At 42.7% G+C, this 14,303-nt stretch overlaps 1 protein-coding gene across 3 annotated transcripts in view; it reads left to right on the plus strand.

Moving 5' to 3' along the window:
- Window positions 1-233: 233 nt before the first annotated feature.
- The window catches only part of MID2 (midline 2), a 105,141-nt gene continuing 91,071 nt past the window's right edge, over window positions 234-14,303 (plus strand). The window contains exon 1 of one of the 3 annotated variants that reach the window (XM_032757432.2): window positions 234-310. Coding sequence is in view for 1 of the 3 variants with exons in the window: in XM_032757431.2 (XP_032613322.1) it covers window positions 942-945 (4 nt within the window). In the remaining 2 variants the exon portion in view is untranslated. Of the gene's footprint in view, window positions 311-448; window positions 978-14,303 lie in introns of those variants that run through there. The other 2 variants (XM_032757431.2, XM_032757433.2) reach the window with 2 other exon arrangements.

The following is a 14,303-nucleotide window of genomic DNA, read 5'->3' on the forward strand; positions in this document are numbered from 1 at the left end:
ATAGGGAGGATCTGTGCGGTGGACCCGGCGCTCTCTTTTTATTACCGGTTGCAAAGGCCTCTTCCTTGTTCTAACCTGGGAGTTTGTGGGGCAGGGGGACAGGGGGAGTGGAGAGTGGGAGAAGAGTTTAGCCATAGTCTTCCTTCTGCATTTCACACACATTTTGCTCTCTGTCGCTCTGTCACACACACACACACACACACACGCACATACACACCATACACACACACGCACACCCGCCCGGGTCCCTCTCGGTGTGTCTTCCTTCAAGATGACAGGGCGCTGGAGAAAAGGCTGCTGGAATCAGCTGGTAGGTACAGTAGTAACCCGAGCCCCACCCACCGGCTGCCTTTGCTTGCTCAGGTTTCTCCGGTCACTCCTGCCAGGGGAGAAGACATGTAAACGTGCCTCCAGAGGAAGGGCTGGGGGAGCTGGGAGTGGCGGGGGCGGCGGAAGGTGAGCCTGGGAAGGTGGCCAAGCGCCCCTTCTTCTTGGGCCCTTCCCAGTGCTCCCTTGGGGTGTCAGCCCCAGCCCCGTTTGCCCCCACTCCGCCTCCCTTTTGGAAGGGATTGCCTTTTTTTTTTCCTCTGCGGCGGCGGAAATGACAGTGTGGTGCTGCCGTGGTGTCATGGTGCTGCCCCTGGACTGAGGGGCGAAAACTCTTAAGTTTAGCTCGGGAGGCCCAGCTGCGGTAGCATCGCGGCCGCCGTGCTGTCCCCTGCGGGGCGCGCAGGCTGGCGGATCCCGGCTGCTGCGCGGCGTCGGCGACGGTAGCGGCAGCGGCGGCGAAGGCGGGCGGCGGCCTAGAGTGGTGGCGGCGGCGGCGGCGGCGACCGGGGCCCGGGAGCTCGCGCCGGAGCCCGAGCCAACCCGCTGCGGAGGCAGACGAGAGCCCAGCGCCCTCGAGCGAGCGGAGGAGATGGCTGGCACCTGGGAACGCCATGGGTAAAACGCGCCCCCTCGCCGCGGCCCTGGAGGTAGAGCGTCGTAGCCCTCGCAGGGCTAGTCCCCGGCTCCGGCCGCTTTTCAGGTGCCGCCGGGGCCCGGCGTTGGCCGAGGGCTCTCCGGCTCGGCGAGGCAGGGTGATGGGGCCCGCGAGGCTCGAGACGGCGACCGGGGCCCCAGCTCAGCTCCGGCTCTCAGTCATGCTGTTGGGGCCCGGGTTCCTGCCACTGCCCTCCTGGGACGGAGTTTGCACTCCGGGGTGCGGGGCGGGGGCGGCAGAGGCCTCTGCGCAGCCGGGCCGGGCCGGGCCGGGCGCGGGCAGTCAAGCGAATCCCCCGGCGCCTGGGCGCGAGTCTGGGAAAGGGCACGGCCGCCTTCCCACGCTCCCGCAGCCGGCAGCCTCCTCGGCCCAGGCGTCGCCCCTTGGCCGGCCGTCTACCGGGCGGTGCTGTCGCAGCAGCCGGCGTGGCTGCGGACGCCCTGCCGGCGGGGAGGCCCGGTGAAACTTAATCCCTTTTCTGCCAGGGGAGCGATCCTCGAGTCTCCGTCTGGATGGTTCCTTATTTCTGGCCTAGCTGTGAAATCAGCTCTGTGGGGGAGAGGGAAAACTTACATATGTCCACAGGACAGACTGCGACGCAACCAGGGAGAGTGGGGATTTTCCATTCCTGCCTTGTAAGAATTAAGTAAATAACGGCGGAGTAGATTTACAGAAACATTACTGGTGATGATAAGGTTTAGGTTACTTAGCACTTCGTGTGTTGCACATTGTTTTTCAGAGGTGTTTCTTCTCAGAGCAGGAAATTGAAATCCTGGAGTCGTTGTACTCTTTACTTGCTCTCTTCCACGGTCTCCTACCCGTTTTCATGATCACTCACCTTCCTATGTCACAACACTTACTTGCCTACCCAAATCCCCCAGCAGAGCCCCTTGGACCCCAGCCTTTCCCCATCAACGTGTGCACTCCCAGCCTCCCAGCCATACAGCATCTTACTTCTCAACCACTTTGCCTTTTTGAGGATTTCTGAGTGTGGGGTGGATAGATGGTGATGGTTGTGTGTCTCTGAGGACGAGCCCTTATAAAGGAATATATTGGAAACTAAATAGAGAAGTACCGTGTGTGGGTTGATCCCTCTGATTCTCAAGTTGGGCCAGAAGGGCTGCCTTTAACCCCATTCTGCACCGTCCCAGTACTCTAATCAGTTCTCTGGCAATATTCCAATAGAAGGGAGTTGCTGAATAGGGAGTTCTCCTCCCCTACTTTTCTTCTGTTTGGGGAGTGGTTTCATTCTACCCCAGATGGTTAGCTTCCCCCTGCCCACCCCCGACCCTCACACCCCCCTGTCTGTCTCCTCTCATGACTGTACTAAGGGAGAAACTGTCTTTGCCATTTTTATATATTCCTGCCCAATCAATGAACTTAACATGGATATGTAATGTGAATTAGATTTCTCCTGATTGCTCCTCACAACTTGATTTATGTGTTTGATATAGTTTGGATATTTATCCCTGCCCAAATCTTATGTACAAATGTAGTCCCCATTGTTGAAGGTGGGGCCTGATGGGAGGTGACTGCATCATAGGGGCAGATATCTCATGAATGGTTTAGCACCATCACCTTGGTTGACTGTGAGTCCTTGTGATAGTGAGTAATCTCTCCTGAGGTCTGGTCGTTTAAAAGTGTGTGGCACTTCCTCCCAACTCTCTTTCTCCCTTGCTTCTGCTGACACCATGTGAGAATCTCCTGCTGCCCATTCGCCTCCCTCCATGATTGTAAGCTTCCTGAGTCCTCCCTAGAAGCAGATGCTGGCATCACACTTCCTGTACAGCCTGCAAAACCATGACCCAATTAAACCTCTTTTCTTTTCTTTTCTTTTTTTCTTTTCTTTTCTTTTTCTTTTTTTTTTTTTTTTTTGAGACAGGGTCTCGCTTTGTTACCCAGGCTGGAGTGCAGTGTCACGTTCACAGCTCACTGCAGCCTCCACCTCTCGGGCTTAAGCGATCCTTCTACCTCAGCATCTCAAGTAGTTGGGAACACAGGTGCATGCCACCACACCCAGCTAATTTTTGTATTTTTTGTAGAGATGGGGTTTTGCCATGTTGCCCAGGTTGGTCTCGAACTCCTGAAGTCAAGCTATCTGAGGGCCTCGCCAAGTGCTGGGATTACAGGCGAGAGCCACAATGGCCAGCCTACCTCTTTTATTTATAAATTACCCAATTTCAGGTATTTCTTTAAGGCAATGCAAGAATAGCTAACGTAGTGGTTAAAACACAGGTCCAGGAGTAAAGAAGATCAGAGTTCATCCCAAATCTGATGATACATTGGCTTATGGCTTTAGGACATTCCTATGACTTTTCTTTCATGGTTGGTGCACTTGTGTAAAAGCTATAATATTGTGTACTGGGTATTGTTAGTCTTGACTTGGTCCTTTGAAGATGAAAGGGTTCTGTAAACCCTCAGCATTATACTTTTTTTTTCCTTTGCGACGAAGTCTCGCTCTGTCACCCAGGCTGGAGTGCAGTGGTGTGATCATGGCTTGCTGCAGTCTTGACCTCTCTGGCTCAAGCAGTCCTCCCATCTCAGCTTCCTTAGTAGCTGGGACTATAGGCACACACCATCACACTTGGCTAATTTTTGAATTTTTTGTAGAGACAGGATTCACCATGTTTCCCAGTCTGGTCTCAAACTCCTGAGCTTAAGGGATCCACCTGCCAAGTCCAAGTGTTGGGATTACAGGTGTGAGCCACCACACCCAGCCAACATTATACTTTTCAAAGAAAGCACTTCCTTTACCTTTTACTGAGTTAGTGGATTGACTGGGTGTAGTAGGAATCTTAGCTTACTGAAAACCTTTAGCCTCCCACCCCCAGAGCCAAATCTTATCATTGTACTTAGATCCTAAATCTGTTTTTTCTCCAGTGCATGTTCAACTGAACGAAAACATACATACAACTAGGCATACAGAGTAATAATGATCATTTAAGTTGAGGCTTGAATCATTTCTAATGCACTCTAACCTAACAATCTGAGTCAAACTAATCTGAAGACATAACCTCACCCATTTTTTAGCCTATATGGGGGCAGTTTGTTAGTTTCTAATGAAAAGTGGCATAAATAATTTGGGGCATGGCTATATAAGCCTGATTAGCACCTAGTAGCAGAGTCAACAATATTAAGCACCTATAATGTGCAGAGGACCTCTGCTGATTGGACTGAGGCCCCAGATTTAGCCCAGTATTTTGGCCTCCTGCTTGTTCCAGGCCAAACTCCATACTTGCAACTCCAGGATTAGGTCAGGGAGGGGTTGTGCAGGACGTGGGTAGAGGTTAGGGACATGAAAGGGTGGTTGTGTCCCTCTTATTTGTTTTCATGACTACTAGAATTCTCATCTGGCATGTTGTACCTTGCAAGGCCACCTCTGGGAAGTACTCCTGTAAATCAGAGTGACTTGATTGCTTTATGAACATATCATCTGAACGGTGCAAATTGATTTAGATAAAATTGATTTAGTTAATCCCTTCCCTAAGAGCAGAGCAACTTGATTCAACTTGCAGATCCTAAAGTAGTGCCAGTGGAGTCTCACAATTGCATCCAAATATTGCTCTGAGTAGTGAGCCTGTCCATTCCTTCATCCCTCCTCCCATAAAATCTGCTGACACCACAATAATTGACAAGGGAACTACACAAGGAGTATGTCTGTCTTCATCATTCAGCAAACCTCATTGGCTTGGTAAAGAGGAGAGAATGTTGTCTTCTCATTCTATCCCATAGAACTCAAGCTCTGTCTTTTCAAACAGGGACATAGAGCCCTTAAAAGGGTGAAGACAGGGCTGTGGGCACAGAATATGTCTCAAATGGCTGCTCTTGGAAGTACCTGCTTGGTCTTGTGTGTGTCTGCCATTCAATCTTTATGTATCTTGGTAATATCCTTGCTGTTGGGCCATGGGGCTCGGCTGCTAGTAGAGGCCAGCGGGTGCTCCATTTCCATTTAGCATTAAGTTTTTGTCCTTTCTTTGGCAGAAAAGCAAGAATGAAGCTCTGTGTTCATGAAGCACTCCTTACTCATTACGCTGGGTGTCTTGACTTAGAACATTGCATCATCAAAATATGAGATGTAACATGTTGATACTGGATATACAACAGTTTTGGATAATTCAAAATTGTTTACATTTTGATGAATGAAATTTTGATACCAAGAAGGTGTTGCACTAACATCTGTACTTCAGGTCTCTCAAAAAATATTGTGTTCATCACTAAGCAGTGTACAGAACAGACTAGAAAAGTGTTTCTCAACCAGTGTGTTGGGTCATGCTAGCAAGTGAGAAGACCAGATGAGTGGTGTTGAGACAAGAAATTCCAGCTGTAATTATCTTCTTGTGCAGATATCTAATCTACTTTTTATTTACCTTCTCATCCACGGATCAATATATTAAATATGTTCCTTTCTCCACTTTCATGTATTAAAACTCTGCTATGAGTTTTCTGTGGGCTTAAGTAGTCTGTGGCTGTTTTTATTTGTTTCTCTCTTTCTGTCTTCCCCTTCTTTATGACCATAGGCAGATATAATCGTTTTGATGATGAATCTCCCAGATGCTGAGTTTTCTTTTAGAAATTCTATAAATTACTAAGACTACTAGATAGTATAAGATGCTTAAAGTGTGGGTGGTGGAGGGATTTTGAGTAATGTGCCAGCATCCCATTATTTCCTTTTCTTTGTGGGATTCACCTGAATACACTCTAGGATGCTGGTTCAGCCTAAGTGGGTTGGCAAAGTATCATTTGTAAGCGTTATCCTACTTGGGTTCTGGCCTCCCTGCAGAGCTCTGGCTGCCTGACCTTGGGCTTTGTCTCAGCTTCCTTCCCATAGGTCAGACTCCGCTGGTTGATGAACAGCATCCCCAGTCTCTGGATCATCGTCTTACAGAGACCAAACAATCTGATAATGAACCCATCATACAATCTGAAATCGTCCTGAAACATGAAATCCCAGTATTTGCAACTTGCCTGGATAGGAGCATAATGTATGGGCATGGCAGACAATGCTAATTCATGACAGTGAAGTGTCTTAATATATACAGCACAGAGATAGAAAAATGGTTTACGGTCCAGATCCTTGATCACTTTGTCTATAGCCCTTTGTTCAGTGTTGCTAGGATCCATGTGGTTCCCAGGGAAGTAGAAGCTTGATTTCAAATAGGCCTCTGTTCTCTGTCCCTTGTTTCTGACCTGAACTTGGGGTCCTCTCAGCCTAACATTCAATAACGTGCCCTACATACATATATTGCCAATTTTATTGTGTAGATGACTGGCTGTCCAGGTGAACCACTGAACATTTAAAAACTTACAAATATTTTGTTGGGTAACAGAGGTTAGGAAAAGCAATCCTAGAGGAGATGGAAAGCTGTACCAGTAGTCATAGGTAAATTAAGCTTGTTCTCCATTTGTTCCTCAACCCTGCAACTGCCAGTGTAATCTGCATTAAGATAAAGGTGTTATGAATTGTATTTAGGATTCCTGTCAATTATCATGTGTTACCTTGGCAAATCCGTTTGTTGGTTACTTGGATTAACCTTTTGGGTTTGTAGCAGATTTAGGACTTCTAGTTCTGCTATTTTGATACTAATTTTAATGTTTATATGATGACTATATTGTATAAAATAATCAATGTTTGGATTTAAAAACTAATTATTGAAAAGAACATACATTAATTCCATGTACTGTAAAGTATTAAGTAGGCTTTAATAACCTATTAGACAGGAGCTGGATCTGGTGCTGTCTGCCAGTCGGTAATCAGCCTCCAGTTCTGAGTCCTCCCTGTGCAGGATGAAAGTTTAAGAGAAAAGAAGAGAGACAGCCCTTCACTTGGAGAGGGGTGGGGATCCCAATCTAAAAGGGAAGACATGAGCATAACAAATACCATGATCAGTCCCATGATCTTCCAGAAGTCTTGTGGAGGAGTGTGATTGTCTGCCATTATGTCAACCATGTGTTTGGGATGAATTTCCAAACATTTTTGGCTTTTCTTAATAACTTGCTTTGTTTCTATAATCTATGAATGTATGATGAGAATACCTGTATTTGTAAAGTAAACTAATACTTTTATTTTATCCTCATCTGATCCTCACAAATGGGAGGAGGGCAGGTATTTTTCATTTGATAGATGAAAAAGCTGTGGCCCAAAGAGTTTAAATGTACCTAGGATTGCTCAGCTAATTTGGTTTAGATCCAGGACTACAACCAGGCTGTATTATGAGGGTCAAATGAGATAATGGCTTTGAAATAATTTGAAAAGTATAAAATGATATACAAATGTAAGGTGGCTTTTATTGATTATTATTACTGACCACCTAGCCTCTTCTGTCTAGGTTTCTATTTTCAGTTCTTATCCTATAGCTTGTGAATTCAATGCATTGGCTGCCTTTTGTGTTCCAAAATGATCTGCTTTGAGCTTCAAGGGGTTCTTTTCTAATCATGGTGTTCTGGAATTTGGATTTTGGTTTCTTTTACAGTCCCCAAATATATTCTCATTAGTTTATATTCCCGTGGGACTCTCCTCCCCTTTAGTTGTCCTCTGGAACATCCATTATATCTTTTTTGAGATACAACAGACAAAAACCACTGTACTTTGAGCACCTTAGTAATGCATTTTGTTTATGTCCTGCTCTGGTGGCTATGATGTCTATCACTTGTTAGCCTTCCTAGTCACACTAATAAATAAAAGTTGTGTTTTTAGGAGCTAGTTTACGATAATCCAAGGTGTCTTTTTATGTGGTAACAGATAGAAAGAGCTCTATAATAATAGGATGTCAGAGCTGGAAAGCATCTTAAAGAGATCATCTGGTGATTCTAGTTTAGCTTGAACATTTTACAGTTGAGGAAACATCAGACTAGGCCAGGACTCATTTGCTCCTTACCCCAAGGCAGGGAGACAGTTTCTAATACTTTAAGGAAGAACTCATGGGACATTAATTTTAATATCTTGAAGAATGTTTATTTTATATTATTTTTTTTTAAACTTACAGCTCAGCTCATTTCTCAATCTACAGCCCAGAGATCAGGTTTGGTTTCACACTCATGGATTTTCTGTGAAGGGAATACTATAACTCCTCAGGAAGGTAGTGAGAGCTCAGATCCATCCTTTGCAGACCCGGAAGAAAAAAAACTAGCTGGAATAATAATTGTTAATTAAGTGGGCATTTAATTATGCTCAAGTAACCTTTGAAATAATAGAATTATGCAAAGTACAGATCACAACTTCTCTCTTGATCAGAGTTAGCTAAAGGCTAGATTTGGAGGAAATGCTGAAATCAGTCTTTTATTTCATAAGTGTAGGATGTATTATTTTTTATCTTTTTAAAAAATTTTAATTTTTTAAATTTATTTTTTATTTTTATTTATTTTGAGACAAAGTCTCATGCTGTCACCCAGGATGGAATACAGTGGCACAATTACGGCTTACTGCAGCTTCGACCTACTGGGCTCAAGCGATTTTCCCACCTCAGCCTCTCAAGTAGCTGGGACCACAGGTGCATGCCACCACGCCCCGCTAATTTTTGTATATTTTGTAGATATGGGGTCTTGCCATGTTGCCCAGGATGGTCTCGAATTCCTAGGCTCAAGCAATCTGCTTGCCTCTGCCTCCCAAAGTGCTGGGACTACAGGTGTGAGTCACCACGCCAGACCCATTATTTTTTATCTTAGTCACCTTCATCAAAACTCCTTTTGTATTTCTACCCAGTTACACAGCCTGATGGTACCTTCTTCTAGTTTATGCTCATCGACTTCTTTTTTCAGAGGTCTCACCCTGTAGTAAGGTGCAAGGTAAAGAAAAGCCATACAGAAACAAACATACATATCTGACTATATATGGCAGGAACTAAATGGTTTGGAAGGGAACTAATCAGAGTGTGTGGATGTGGACATTTGTTTCTTAATATGGCAATTGGTTCTGCCCTCTCAGGTATTTCATCAATGCGTTTTTATGACAAATTGTAAAAACTTTCAAGATTACCTGTCATTGAGTTGCACCCTATCAGATTCACATCCTGTCTTCATCCTTAGCATACTCTCTAACTCTGTATAGATTAGTGATTCACAAACTTTCTGAAATTGCGACAGTTTGCCATTGTTTAATTTTTGTCATGCCACTTCCTCCTGCTAAAAGTATTTCATGATAATAGGAGTCAAATATTTTTCAGGAGTCACTTACATACTTTTTAAAGTGAATAAGAATTGGGAGCTGAGAATTTTGTGACACTCATTGATCACTAGAGATATCCCAGGGTATTGCAAAACCTAGACAGGGAATCATTGACCTAGAAAAACAATTGAAAGGAACAAGCAATCCAATAGAGTTTATAAATGCTACATAATCACACAGTTGTTAGTATAGTATAGTGATTTACTGTTTACACCCTGGAGTCAGACAGGACTGGGATTGAATCTCTTCTTAAAAAATTGAGATGTAATTCACATGCCATAATATTCACTATTTTAAAGTATACAGTTCAGTGGTTTTTGGTATCTTCACAAAGTTGTGCAACCATCATCACTATCTAATTTTATAACCTTTTCATCATCCCAAAAAGTAACTCCATATTTGTTAGCAATCACTCCTCATCCCCCATTCTCCCCTGCCCTGCCCCTGGCAACCATTAATCTACTTTCTGTTCCTATGGGTTTGCCTATTCTGGATATTTCATAAAAAAGGAATCATACGCAAAAGGAGCCTTTTATGACTGGCTTCTTTTACTTACTGTTTTCAAATATCATCCATGTTGAAGTATGTATCAGAACTCTATTCCTTTTTATAGCCAAGTAATATTCCACTGTGTCTATCCTTTCATCAGTTGATGGACATTTGGGCTTTTCCCTTTTGGCTACTATGAAGACTGCTGCTATGAACATTTGTGTACAAGTTTTTGAGTGAACACATTTTCCATTCTTTTGGGTATATACCTAGGAGAGGAATTGTATGGTAACTCTACATTTAGCCTTTTGAGGAACTGTCGAACTATTTCCCAAAAGCAGCTGCACCATTTTTTATTTCTACCTGCCATGTATGAGGGTTCTAACTTCTCCAAATCCTGGCTGATGTGCTGTTTTCCAGTTTTTGTTTGTTTTGTTTTATTATATTATAGCCTTCTTAGTGTGAAGTAGTATCTCAATGTGGTTTTGATGTGCATTTTCCTACTGGCTAATTATGTTGAGCACCTTTTCATGTGATTATTGGCCATTTGTATATCTTCTTTGGAAAAAATGTATTGAAATCCTTTGCCCACCATTAAATTGAGTTACTTATCTTTTTTATTGTTGAGTTGTAAGAGTACATTTCTAGAGACTAGACCTATATCAGATATATTAATATGATTTGCAAATATTTTCGCCTAGTCTGTGGGTTGTCTTTTTACTTCATTGATGGTGCTTTTTGCAGCACTCAAATTTTAAATTTTGATAAAGTGCCATTTATGTATATTTTCTTTGGTTGCTTATGCTTTTGGTGTCATCTGAGAAACTGTTGCTTGCCTAACCTATGTTCACAAAGATTTATGCCTATCTCTCCTTCCAAGAGTTTTATAGTTTCAGCTCTTACATTTAGATCATTGATCTGTTGTGAGTTAATTTTAATAAATGATATGAGGTAGAACTCCGACTTCATCCTCTTGCATGTGGATATCCAGTTGTCCAAGCACCATTTGTTGAAGAGTATTCTTTCTCCATTGAATGGTCTTGGAACCCTTGCTGAAAATCAGTTGACCATAGATATATATAGGTTCATTTCTAAAGTTTTATCCTAAGTTTGACTCTTAGTTTTGCCACTTAGAAGCAAATGTGACCTTGGACAAGTTACTTTTTTTTTTTTTTTTGAGACTGAGCCTTGCTCTGTCGCCAGGCTGGAGTGCAATGACACGATCTCGGCTCAAGCAACCTCCGCCTCCTGGGTTCAAGCGATTCCCCTGCCTTAGCCTCCCGAGTAGCTGGGACTACAGGCATGCGCCACTACCCCTGCTAATTTTTTGTATTTTAGTAGAGACGGGGTTTCACCATGTTGGCCAGGATGATCTCGATCTCCTGACCTTGTGATCTGCCTATCTCGGCCTCTCAAAGTTCTGGGATTATAGGCGTGAGCCACCACACCCAGCCTACTTTTAAAAAAAAAAAATAATAATGATAATACCTACCTTTTAGAGAGTTGTTGTGAGAAGTAAATGAGACAGTGCACATAAAGGGTATTGTTCAGGTGCTTGGATAACCAGAAAGGTAAGGAAAATGGGGGATAATTGAAAGGATTCTAAAATATTAGGAGTACCCAGAACAAGAAAGCCTCATAAATGAGAGATGATTGAACATGTCTGAAGAAGTTGATAAAAGTATTCAGTTCCCGAAAATTGGCTAAAACAGTTAATATATGATAGTTAAAAATCAAACAGATTCGAAACAGTATAGAAAAGCTAAAATAAGCAAGAGGCAGTAACTATCTTATAATATTCTTTTTTTTTTTTTTTTTTTTGAGACGGAGTCTCGCTCTGTCGCCCAGGCTGGAGTGCAGTGGCGCGATCTCGGCTCACTGCAACCTCTGCCTCCTGGGTTCACGCCATTCTCCTGCCTCAGCCTCCCGAGTAGCTGGGACTACAGGCGCCCGGCACCACGCCCGGCTAATTTTTTGTATTTTTTAGTAGAGACGGGGTTTCACCGTGATCTCGATCTCCTGACCTTGTGATCCGCCCGCCTCGGCCTCCCAAAGTGCTGGGATTACAAGCGTGAGCCACCACGCCCGGCCTTAATATTCTTTACAGAGCTGAAATAAGGTAGGTTATTTTAGAGTACTAATGATTGGCTTTTTTTCTTTCAAAGACTCTTGAGAATCTTTTGAAAGCTATGAGCAACCCTTTCCCCAGGAAAAATGCATATATGACATACAAACCACATTGTGCAAACAGTTCTAGGAAGTTCAGAAGTCCCCGGTTAATAAATCCTATTTTGACCTTACCCAAAGCAATCCTAACCCATAGCATGCTTTCCCAAGCTTAATTTCATAATGAGGTTCAAGTATCACACTGACTTGGAAACAAATTTTAGATTTCCAAGCAAAATTTAAGAGCTTTTCCTCTGTACAGGACAATTTATATGGCACCCTCTTAAGCTTTAGGAAAGCTGTGGTACTCTAATTGTTTTTATGTAGTTTTCAACATACATAGACATGGCTTTCAGCAGTACATCTGACCAACCCAGGTAGCTTCCAACACAGACATTGAGGAATGCAGGCATACAGTTCTAGAAGAGATAGTAATAGAAGTGCAGTGTGAGGTGGAGATGGGCCTAGAAGACAGAGATATGATTCTGGAAGGGACTCAGAATGAAATAGGCAGATTCAGAGAAAGTAAGAGAGACAGAGAGAGATAAAAATAGAAGTAGAAACATGCTGTTTTTTTTAAAAAAAAAAACTCTATAAACTATGTTAAATATACCAAAGTAAAGATTTCCAGAATTCAAAAAAAAAAAATCGTCTTGTAAGTGGTCCAGATAAACCTCAGTGAAGGAGGTGAGATGATTGAAATAAAGGTGTAGGGAAAAGAGCACAGGCATTGGCATTATACTGACCTGTGCTCTGGGTATGTATGTTTTTGGTTGATTCATTTAATGACGCTAAGCCCCAGTTTCCTAACTGTAAGGTGGATACAGTAATAGTAACTTCCTCACAAGTTTCCTGAAAGAATTAGTGAAATAATGTGTAAAGTGCTTAACATAGTACTCAGAATACAGGAGATGCTCAATGAATGCTAGACCCCTTCTTACTCCTAGTTTAAGTGATACTTCATTAACAATTATTGAATACAGTTTGTGTGAAGCACAAACTTGTGCTGTGAATGAAAATATAAAATAGTTGATACCCTCAAGGAGAAGGAAGAGTTAGCTGGAGATACAGCTATGTAAGTGAAATAAAACAGAATGTTCTGGAAGCCACCAGTGGTTGAGGTGATAAAAACATGTAGATGAGAGATCTCTTAGATTTCTAGGCTTGGATGGTGATATTCACCAGACAGGGAAAATCAGAAGAGGAGCAGGTGTTTTTTGTTTGTTTTGTTTTGTGGAGGTGAGGAGGAGAACAAGTTCATTTATAGACATGTTGAGTTTGAGAATCTGAGTAATATATCAAATGGAGCTCTCTAAGGCAATATTCCTGCTGTCAGTGGAAGTTGGAATCTTCATCTCTCAAAAGTCTCTTCCAATTCCAAGATTCAATGACGTATGTACATTTTAATTGTTTACTTTTTCATCTGTATAGGTGAACGTTGATAGATGTTATAAGCTACAAAATACTGGCCAACAACTTTCAAGCACCTGTAAATTCTAAAAGAAAAATACCATGTCTCACTTAAAAAAAGTAGCTGTACAAACATCTGAACCTACTAAACCGAGAGAGTGACTGATTTACAAAAAGATTCTTCACTTTTATAACCTCATTTCATATAGATTTTCATTAAATAGGTAGTTAGTTCAGTGCATTTAAAAGGTTTGATTTAGAAACAGCTTTTAGGTGTACATCTATTGTACTTAGGCATAAAGTATAATTGTACTCAGTATTTATGTATCCTGTGACAATATCTGAACAAATATCAAGGCAGAGCAAAATTTTCAAGCTCTGATGAGAGTCTTCAATGATGACAAGATGATGAACAAAAGCTACTCAAAAGCAAACAATGCTTTTCTTGGGCTCGGCGATGTGGCCCACTCCTGTAATCCCAGCACTTTGGGAGGCTGTGGTGGGCAGATCGCTTGAGCCCAGGAGTTCAAAATCAGCCTGGGCAACATGGCAAAACCACGTCTCTACAAAAAATATAAATAAAAATTAGCTGGGCTTGGTGGCGTACACCTGGAGTTCCAGGAGGCAGAGCCCGGGAGGCTGAAGCAGGAGGATCGCTTGAGCCCAGGAGGTGGACGTTGCAGTACGTTGCAGTTAGCCAAGATGGTACCACTGCACTCCACCCTGAATGACAGAGGGACACCTTGTCTAAAAAAAAAAAAAAAAAAAAAGCAAGAAAGATGCCCTTTTTCTTTCCTATACATAGGATTAACATTTTCAGTCAGTAAGATATGTTTTATATTTTTCCCTAGTTAAAGCCAACTTAGAATATTTATGTGTGTGTATTTTAATTAATGGAAGACTCAAGGCAATTAAGAATTAGGTACCTGTATGTTCAGCAGAGAAATGCCTGTGGAAAAATAGATAGATTTACCAAGAGGTTGGTTTCTTGTCAGTTGGGTGTTTTTGTTTTGTTTTGTTTTGTTTTGTTTTTTTTGCAGTCTCGCTCTGTCACCCAGGCTAGAGTGTAGTGGCATGATCTCGGCTTACTAC

Source organism: Hylobates moloch, unplaced genomic scaffold, assembly GCF_009828535.3.
Source record: "Hylobates moloch isolate HMO894 unplaced genomic scaffold, HMol_V3 SCAFFOLD_7, whole genome shotgun sequence".
NCBI classification, from domain to species: Eukaryota; Metazoa; Chordata; class Mammalia; order Primates; family Hylobatidae; genus Hylobates; species Hylobates moloch.